At 38.5% G+C, this 10,805-nt stretch overlaps 1 protein-coding gene across 2 annotated transcripts; it reads right to left on the minus strand.

The window, feature by feature from the left end:
- Positions 1–1,074: 1,074 nt before the first annotated feature.
- Positions 1,075–7,151, minus strand: LOC104606886 (uncharacterized). Of its 2 annotated transcripts, none has more exons than XM_088889296.1 (3): positions 7,002–7,151; positions 1,723–1,757; positions 1,075–1,639 (listed from the first exon to the last, which is right to left on the minus strand). In XM_088889296.1, the coding sequence occupies exons 2-3, from the start codon at positions 1,751–1,753 to the stop codon at positions 1,170–1,172; spliced, it is 501 nt and encodes a 166-aa protein (XP_088745422.1). In that variant the 5' UTR covers positions 1,754–1,757; positions 7,002–7,151; the 3' UTR covers positions 1,075–1,169. The 2 variants fall into 2 exon arrangements, with proteins under 2 accessions (XP_088745422.1, XP_088745421.1); XM_088889295.1 differs by lacking the exon at positions 7,002–7,151 and adding an exon at positions 2,131–5,579 and having other exon boundaries at positions 1,723–2,032.
- Positions 7,152–10,805: the final 3,654 nt, after the last annotated feature.

The raw sequence follows: 10,805 nt of genomic DNA on the forward strand, positions 1-10,805 counted from the left end.
TAGCAACGTTTTCGAATCGCCGTTGACCTGGACGGTTGGACCATTCGGCTCGGGAACTATCCAAGCAACCGGTTCCGTTTTACCCAAAACCCGAAATCTGATAAAAACCCGTTGAAAAAGTCAATAAACCATTGATCCGAGTGATCAAACCGTCGATCCATCGATCCATTCAACGGTTTTTGACCATTTTTTATTTTTTTAATTTTACTGTCAGAATAGGCCATCCATTTAAACCAGACGATCAGACCGTTGACCCAAAAACCGGTGCCCAGAACGATTCCATTTACGGATCGTTTTTTAAAACGTTTACCAGTAGTAATACCACACTACCACTCTTCATCTTTCGGCTCGCTCGCCGCGCATGCTGTAGGGCAACCTTCCACAAAGTCAGGCCAGCACCCAGCATCCATTATCACGACTCATGAAACACGAATGCTAGTGTTTCTGACAGGCTTACCCAAAACACAAAGGAAAAAGTGTTCTGACAGGAATTGAAAGTATTAGTTTTCTTTTTCTTTTTTGTCCTTTTTGAAAGAATTCCATATCATACCTAAAAAATGATAAACCAATCAATTATATTATATCATCCATCCAATTGGTAACCAATCAAGTGCTATGGTTTCTGATCGGCTAAGGTTTTTCAGGCATCAAACCTTTCCGTTCCGGTATTATAAAATGTCTTTTTGAAAGCATAAAAAAGAAACCGTTAAATTAATTGTAATTGTTTTTTTTCCTAATCTTTTTCAATTACAGAGTATTTCTACCTTTGTAAAAAAAAAATGAAATCGACCCATATCACTCCAGAAGGAAGGAAGAGAACCTTAGGTTGTCATGAACGGATCTATGGAATATGGGTCCAAATTTTTAGTCCATGGATCCAATGGTGCAACCTAGATTCGCGAAACCCTTAAAGCCCAGCAGACTTTATAAATTATACTTCACGTGGATGGGATAAACGGATGATGAAGAAGAGCCCATGGTCCACAACCACGAGGAGTGGTTTAGTTCCATCTCTCTACTCTAATTGTGGCTTCAAAGTCCAAACAACGAAAATCCTTAGAAAGACTAGGAAAATGAAGGTCAATCAGCAAACCTTTGATCTAAATAATATTAGGAATGGCTACAGTTATCCAATAGTTACAACGAGTATTGATGTTAAGTAATAGAGGTTACAATGGCGGAGGTCCTCGGGGCTGAAACTCCGACGGATCAACTAAACCTTCTAACACAACCAGATGATCCAAAAGTATTGACTTCTCATTTTCCAGGGTTTTAATCCCATTGTCAACCTCTTTCAGTTCCCTATCCAATACAAAGCTCTCTTCCTCCAACAGCAAATACTTCCGTCTCAGTGCACGGTACTCATTTCCAGATCTTGAGGAATCTGGCAAGGAATCAGAGGTTGATCTCTCTGGCTGTTGAAATGATGGAGAAACTTCATCCTTGAGGTTTCTTTTCAGAACCTTCTTTGTTGTCTTGAAATATGGAGGCAGCACCTCTTGGATCCCTTTGAGATTCTCTCCCTGTGGCTGGAAAACTGAGGTTCCTCGTCCTTGAGTCAAGGATTTCTTTTTCCGAGGCTTAGGGTTTTTGACCTCCTCTGGTAGCAACATCCGGGAATCTTGCATTCTTAACAAACCTGGAGTAGCACATAAAAAGTGATACATATTTCAGCAACTAGATGAAATTTATTCTTAAACCGAGCAATGTAGCGTAGCTTACCAGAATATAACAAAGTACATGGGCCAGACATGAGCCTACAGAAAAAATGACATAATTCCATGGTTTCAAAGCATTCCACCCAGTGAGACATCTAATCCTATGGAAAGGAAAGAAAAGTACTTCCCAAGTCTGAAAGATAATTTCTTTCTATCCTTTTTTACTTTCTAGTACTTCCTATAAGGATGTCATGTTACATGAGTAAACATATATGCATCACAACTAAGATAATGCAGGGGTTCTCCAAAATGGCAAACTTCATTTCTTGCAATGAGACACCTCTTCAAAGGGATGCTGCACCTACACAGAAAGCCTAAGAAAATAATTTCAAAAAGGGATAAACCTTGTAAGCTAACTTTAGAAGATCTACTTAAGTTAATAGGCACTGAAGTTCAGTTTTCAGGTGCCTACCATCCTCAAACAGATGGGCACATTCAAATGGGACCCAATCCTTCCATAGCTGAGTCTGCATGCACTTGTTCAATGATTCAAACTACTAGAGAGATCCTATTCAATATTGTCATAGAATTAAGCCATGCCAATTCCATGAACTTTTTCCCAAATTCCTTTACTAGTTGATGCTCAACAACTTGAGGAGGCTGAAATATTTGCTTGGCAACATACAAGAAACATTCATAAAGATGTTAAAAAGAAGATTCACCACCAACAATGAAATATACAAGTCCAGAGCAGATTTGCATCAACAAGTTGTAGAGTTTTTTGAAGCAAACAAGGTGGTGTTTCATATTAGGCACAAATATTGCCAAAAGGCAAGTTTCAAAAGTTACACAGGAAGTATTCGGCCATTAAAATCTTTAAGGGTGTAGTAATCAACTCAACATGCCATTCAACCATTAAGGACTTTAAACCTACTTAATGACTTATTTACTAAGCGATAAAGAAATAAACCATTAAGCTCAGCCACTTCAACTGTACCCAGATGGCCCCTTAGTTCCACTGTTTATGTCTTTAGGGCTGCCAAATTACTAGGAATTATTCTACTTTCATGTTGAAGATGCCACTGTATCATTAGGGCTGTAAATGAAACAAATTTGGATCATATGAAGGCAGATCTGAATTTGAATCTATCAATATTCAAACCAAACCAAGTCTTACCCATTGGATTCAAATCAGACTTGGACCTGATATGGATATTATACCTCATTAACAAGACAAACTAAAAAAGGACCAAATATTATGGATAATTCACCAAATGTACTATAAAAGAGTTTGAATGTATGTTATATAAATGCATGCAACTTATACTGGCATCAAATCTTATCCTACTAATATTCATGATGCTCATTGTTGTATTTTTACTCAAGGCTGATAGGTTCAAGTTCCATAGTAAGTTTTGAAACCATTACTTCCATATAGATGCATGCATGTGTGATGCTATTAAAGAATCCCACATGATATGCAGAATATTGTGGCTTAGCTGCATAGCCTGCATGTATAGAAGGCTCTAAAAGAGCCAAAGAAAGACCAAAGAAGACAATAAACTGAATTAAAAAGAAATTATCTAAGGACCTACAACTTGAGACTTGAGAGAACATATGGTTCTTGATAGAGTGCAACAGCAAGAGGAGATTCATATAGTCAGCTACAAACAGTTGGGATTAAGTGTTTGTTTGAGTTGGATATGAGACAGTAAATTCTCTTAGAAGTTAGAAAGTTCTTAAATTTTTATTAGATCCTCACGATTTACTCAGTTAACAATTTTTAAGAGGGTCCTCAAAGATCAAGATAGGACTTTGGCTGTTGAGGGCCAACAGCTTGGGCTGTTGAGAATGCTGGGCATTTGCCCTCTTTTTTTTTTTGGATCAGCAACACAGAAAAGAGTTCATTAATTAGAAAAATCAGCTTACAACAAGAAGTTGTGAAAAGGAAAAGAAAAACAGCTTTAGAAGCTGACCCGATCCAAGATTATATTTGAGCCCAAAAATATGTGTGTTCTATGTACCCCTTGCTTGGCTAAGCTATCTGCCAAACTGTTGGCAGTTCTCCTCACCCATCTCACTAGGATTGACATGTTCTTTGATAGCCATTTAAATCTCCTGAATTCATTCCTCAAATGCCATGTCACCTGTGTTTTAAAAGTGCAAGGCGCAAAGCGCAAAAATACAAAAAAAAAAAGCTAAGAAATAAAAAAAAAAATGCATAAACATAATATTAATAAAAAAATATAAACTTAAGTTTTAAAAACCTATTATCTAAAATTAAAATGCATAAACATAACATGTAAAGTGTATTCAAATGAAAATTTAAAAATAAAATCAAATATATAAAACATTTTCAAACATGTAAAACCCACAATCTCTTTTTTTCCTCAATTGCATTACTTCAAGTAGCTAATGTGATGTAAAACATATTACATTCCTGATTCTACGAGAACCCCGTATTTGCTAATGTTGCTCATTCATTCATCTTAATAAAATATCTTCTTAAAAGGCAATTAAAATCACACAATCATTATTTTTTGTGTGAAAATTAAGAATTCAAGACCCTAACATGGACTTGTTTGGGCTTGCCTCGAGGGGCGTGGTCGGGGATCAAGGGGCGGAGCCCCCGGCTCAACCACTAGGTTCAAAAGAAGCAAAAAAACATAAAATTTTCAAAAGACGCACGCCTAGGCTAAGGCACAAGGCACACGCCTAGGTGCACCAGGCATGCGCTTTTCGAAAGTGTTGCGCCTAGGACCTGTGCAAGGCGCCTACCCTAAAATACGCCTCACCTGTGTGCCTCAAGCGCACCTTTTAAATCACTGCATGTCACCCCCTCCCACTTATACAATTGCCCTCAATATTCTTTTGATCAAAAAGACAAGCAGGGGTTAAATGGATTGATGTGTAATGCCCAAAAATGTTTGTTTGATAATTGAAATTTTAATTTCATTAATCAAGCATAATGGAACTTTACAAGCTTCCCTTGGAGAGGCATGAGGTGCAGCATCTCCTAATCAATACAGAGGATCATAAAAACAAATTACATAGCTGTCCAAAATAACCCATCCCTAGAGGACCCTTGTTTAGCAAGAGAGTCAGCCAAAGTCAAATAATTGAATATCTACAATTTAAAGACAAATCCGAAGATGTCAATTATGTGTCTGTGTAGAAAGATGATAAATAGTTGTATAACTGTATGGCCAAAAACAAAGGCACTTGAAAGATACAAAAAGACTGCATAGTCAGTGACAAGAAGACATGAACATGATTTACATCTATACATTTACGCATGCATACCCCCCATACATGATACACCAAAGGATGAATATAAAAATTGATGTCCAACCATTAACAGTAGAAATGAATGAAGGACAAACCTTCAAAATTTTTATAAATTAGATACCACCAAGCTAAGGTCCTTTAGTCCTACCAATAACAGAATGTAAACATGCTAATTAGTGCTTTAATGTCCTTTAGTCCTACATTCTTTTGCCTTATGAACAAAGCCTTGTTGGGTAACTAATTAGACATGGCATATAGAAAGATAATCCATGGCAACATGCTATCCATAGCAAATGTGACCAAGCTATGATGGATTGGGAATCATAAGATGTCCACATATCCTATGGTTCTGGTATTTGGATGGGTATATGCAAATCAAAGAAAACCTTATCAATGCATCTCTTACTTACCTGGGGAAGGAGACCACATCTATTTCTTGGACTTTTGTATGGAGATAGGCTATATATAAGGATTTTCTAGGCATGACGGTCTGGCTGCATGAATGCCAATGACAAGGATTGCTATAAGATAGTGAGCAATCCAGTGGTGTGCAACCCCAGGCTGAGGTTTTACATCGACAACTGGAAGGCTGATATTTTGTCTGGGACCTAGAGAACACCTGTAACTTCGTGAATCAGAGATTAGTCAGCTTCTTACCTGCTCAGCCATCGTGCCTTCACCTACAAGGCTTGATCTCACTTTCTGTGGCCTTATAAGAGAAGATGAATCACTCCCAAGGACCTAATGCTTGTCTTCATGGCCAATAAGAGGTTTTAGCCCTTAGGTCACAGTTTTAGACTTTGTGCACCATTACACTTTGCTGGTGTATGGAAAGAAAGAAATGAGCACATTTTTTTACAGTAACTACTCTTTCTTGGAAGTTATAACAGCAAGATAGATAGAATCTTTGCTCAGTGGTCTATGATATTGGATTGGAAGAACTTGAAGAATTTATCTTTGATCATTCAGGTTGGGAAAACATCATTTTTAATGATTCTTCTGATATATATATATAGCTAGTATAACTTGATATAGTAGCATATGGCCGTAGATGATTTTTTCTCACCAACCATGTTTTTTTACATATTCTTAATTCCATTCTTCTTTTGATAATGACTATTACAATATACACCATGTATCAGGGAGAGAGAGCAAGAACATCCTGCCAATAATAATGATCGAAGAAGCTCTCTTCTGGTCAAAGATGTAACCATTTCTCTCCTGCAAATACCAACAAAGAACACATGGAAGCAGGTTCCAAAAAATAATACTGTGCACAGTCAGTACCCCCTTACCACTTCCTTTGGTCGATCTATTAAGGAGAATTTACTAACAGGGAAGGTGACTAGACATATAAATCATGAAATCTAACAACTCTTAGCTTGTTGTTGTCAAACCAACCCCCTCCCTCAAAATATAATAAAAAGAATCCCTCCAATTATTTTCTGCTGCAATCTGAATCTGAAGGGAAAAAAAAACCTACGATAAGCGTAACATTCCTCTAATTCGCAGAGTGCAAAGAAATGGTAATTCAACATTTCTGAAGACTAATTTCAAGGCAATCGTGTAATACGTAGACGTTCTAACCCTGTAAAAAACCCAGCAGTTCAATGGAATCAGAACATCTTTTCCTCCTGCTGTCTCAAATTCACATCCACTTGAAACTTGAAAGAACTCAAAACGACATGAAGCTAAAGAAACCCAGAATAGTTGTTTAAGTGTCCCCATAGAAAACCCCCTTCATAATAATTAATACCCTAAGTTTCAAGTGGGTTTCCAGTAAACCCTAAGTGAGAAAGATCAAATACATATTACTGTTCACTCACGATTTTCTGCACAGAGGTTTCTTATTCTCTATATTGATGGATGAGTTTTTACTTTTGTTTTGTGTAAGGTTGAATTAATTGTCAATAACATGAAAATTGCAAACACAAAGACGCAGGCTTTAATTCAAATGGTAATATAAGAAGCATAGGATATCTCGCCACTCAGATCAGACCTTTTTAACATGGTTGATAGATCCGAAAATATAACAAATAGAAGATCAGCAGGTACCTTTGATGGAACTAAATCGATGTGCGAGTTCTTCAAAGAAATCAGTTGAGAGAGAGAGAGACTCCGAGATTAGTAGCTTTTATAAAGAGGATCGAATCCAGGGGAGAGAGAGGCACCCCGAGATTAGTAGCTTTTGATATTTATAAGGAGTATCGAGTTGGAAACTTGGAATTGGATTGGCCACCGGCAACTCAAGAACGTGTTGTTTGTGGGGCTTCAAATAAATCCGATTTGGTGTCGGATTCGGATACTTCATATTTGATGTTTACCAAATCGGATCGGATCGTTAATTATGAAAAATAATAGTGAGAATGATCGATACCCCCGTGTCAGAATTTGTAAGTAGGGCTATTCATGGGTCGGGTTGGGTCGGTTTATTGATGTTTTTTCCAACCGATCTGACCTGGTCAGGTTACCTAAAATTGAAACTGAAACTGATCCTGTGTTAAGCAAAACCGACCTGATCGGTTTCAATCGGTTTGGGTCGGTTTCGGCTCTACTTAATGGTGATTTAGTTGTTGTACAACCTATTAGGATAGAGACAACTTAGTTAAGTAAAAACTAAGTAGGTTTTAACTACTAACTATGAACTAATTACTAATTCAGTTCAGTTCAGGTCGGTTTCGGTTTTCATGTGTAAAACCGAAACCGAACCGAATCATCGGTTTATGATTTTTTATAACCCGAAACCGACCGGTGCTGAAGAAAACCCGGCCGACTCAGGTTGGGTTGGTCCAGGTTGGTCGGTTTGGTCGGATTGGGTCTTCTTATGAATAGCCCTATTTGTAAGATCAAAGTACATTTGGGGTAGGTGCCAGTTCGGAATTGATGCCAATTCATGGGCGAGTATGGGTACATAGGGTGTGGTTTTTTAATGCTTTGAATGTTTATAGTTGTGTAGTGGGAATCAAAAATCTGCATTGGGTGTATCTGTACTTCTTCGAAAATAATATATAATATATTTGTATATAATTATATATTATATTATAATATATTAATATAATATATAAATAATATAATTTATTATCTATATATATATATGTATATATCCATATAAATATATAAATATAAATAAATTAAATTAAATATCAATATCAATATCTATATAAATATATTAAGTTGAAATGTGTATGTAAAAAGGCCCGAGGACGAGGGAAAGGGAATCTAACAGTATTTTTTGCCTTTTTCTCATGCAAATTACAAAATTTCCACTCTCTACCAACTCTCTCTCTTTTGTTTTTTTTCTTTCAAATTACAAGAATGCCACTCCCTCCTACTGACTCTCTCTCTCTCTCTCTCTCTCTCTCTCTCGCTTTTTTTTCTTTCAAATTACAAGAATGCCACTCTCTCTCCAACTAAGGGAGACCTCAGCTCAGCATCTCGGCTGCTAGGTGACCTGCGATCAAAGGTAGTCGAGTTCGAACCGAGCCGAGCTCAAACTTCTGAGCTCAAGTTCAAGTCTTTAATTCGAATCAAGCCCATGCTAGATGACACCTCGAACACTAAGGGAGACCTCGACTTGACACCTCAGTCACTAAGGGAGATCTTAGCTCAGCACCTCAACAACTAAGGGAGACCTCAGCTTGGCACCTTGTCAATTAAGGGAGACCTTAGCTCAACACCTCGTCTGCTAGGGAAACCTCACCTCGACACTTCAGTAGCTAAGGGAGACCTCGGCTTGGAACCTTGACTCGGCACCTCGACTGCTTGAGAGACCTGCAATCAAAGGTAGCCGAGCTCGAACTTTCGAGCTTTTGACTCGAGCCAAGCTCGAACTTGAGCTCAAGTCTCTAATTTGAATCGAACTCAAGCCTAATAGTTTATGAGCGAGCCCCTACAACACAAGGCCCCCTCTATTAGTAAATCTATTAAGTTGAAATGTGTACGTAAGAGGGCCTGAGGATGAGGGAAATGGAATTTAACAGTATTTTTTGCCTTTTTTTCATAGAAATTACAAGAATGCCACTTTCTACCAACTCTCTCTTTTGCTTTTTTTTTCTTTCAAATTACAAGAATGCCATTCTCTCTTACCAACTCTCTCTCTCTCTTACTTTTTTCTTTCAAATTATAATAATGTCACTCTCTCTCCTACCAACTCTCTCTCTCTCTCTTTCTTACAAATTACAAGAATGCCATCTCTCTCTCCTTATAAATTACAAGAATGCCACTCTCTTTCCAACTGACGGAGACCTCAGCTTGACATCTCGGCTGCTAGGGGACCTACAATCAAAGGTAGTTGATTTTGAACCGAGCCGAGCTCGAACTTCTGAGCTCAAGCTCAAATCTCTAATTCAAATCAAGCTCGAGATAGACGACACCTCGACCACTGAGGGAGACCTTATCTCTACACCTCGCCTACTAAGGAAACCTCAGCTTGACACTTCAGTAGCTGAGGGAGACCTCGGTTTGGCACCTCGGCAATTGAGGGAGACCTTGGCTTGGCACTTCGACTGCTTGAGAGACCTGCAATCAAAGGTAGTCGAGCTCGAACTTCCAAGCTTTTGACTCAAGTCGAGCTCGAGCTCAAGTCTCTAATTCGAATCGAGGTCGAGCCTTATAGTTTATAAGCGAGCCCCTACAACGCAAGGCCCCCTTCGCTAGTAAATCTATTAAGCTGAAATGTGAATGTAAACAAGTGTCTTCGGTGTCACGTCAGGTAAATTTTTGGGCTATATTGTAACCTGACATGGCATAGAAGCCAACCCTGGGAAAATCTAGGAATACTAGATATGCAACTTTTGTGGTCCATCAATGAAGTCCAAAAGCTCACAGGCCAGATAGCTGCCCTCAGCCGATTTATGTCCAAGTTGACAAGAAGGTGCCTCCCTTCTTTAAGGCCATAAAGAAATAAAAAGACTTTGAATGGACTGGGGAGTGTCATCTCGCCTTTAACGAACTCAAATAGTACCTCAACTCGCCACCATTATTGACAAGGCCTAAGCCTGGGGACGAACTCCTTGTTAGACAATGTATGCCCTTAGCTCCAATCAGATTGAGGTACTTTTGACACATTGTAAATGAATGAAGTACATAATTGATTCATGTTATTATGGTGTGTTTCTGTGTAATAAACTGGACACTTATGAGACTTGTGCTAGTTTAGAATCTTCACAACTGTTGGATAAACCTGGGGAGGTTTATCCTGCCAAGGCTGACACTAATGTGCTGCCAAGAAGGTTGGGGTGGCTTGTCTGAGCTACCAGGGTGAGACCTGAAGCACATGTAGTGTGGGATTGATTGAAACTCTAAACTGGACCATTTTCCAGTTGTGCCCTGAACCTTGGAAATAGATGAGAAAAACTGGAAAATTACACCTAACCCCTAGACTCGATTATGGTACTACACTAGGTGTTGAATTGGACTGTTTTTAATATGCCAATCAGTGAGATCCTTAGAGGGGGTCAAAACCTGGGTATGTTGGGGCAGTTTGAGAATTCACCTGAGTGTGTGATCATAGTGACATGATCAGCCCCTTTGTCGGACAAAGTGAATGGTCGGGGAATGCACTCTCTCTAATGGAAACCTAAACTATCGACAGTTGATTTCAAACTTGTTGAGATTTGTTTTGCAAAATATATTTATATATAGATATACATATATATTATGGTTCCACAAAATGTTTGCAAAAAGGTTTTAATTCCCGGGATCTATGTGAATAGAGAGTGCAACACTGCACCTTGTAGCCAATGGAAAGGTCATCTCTTGTCGGGCAGTGTTTGATCTTTATGGGCTTAGAGGTTAAGTGTAAGACCATTTAGGGTTATACCTGATGGGCTTGATGTAACCGTTTCTGGTCACGTACCA

Source organism: Nelumbo nucifera, chromosome 6 (assembly GCF_055504915.1).
Source record: "Nelumbo nucifera cultivar China Antique chromosome 6, China Antique-T2T, whole genome shotgun sequence".
Classification (NCBI taxonomy): domain Eukaryota; kingdom Viridiplantae; phylum Streptophyta; class Magnoliopsida; order Proteales; family Nelumbonaceae; genus Nelumbo; species Nelumbo nucifera.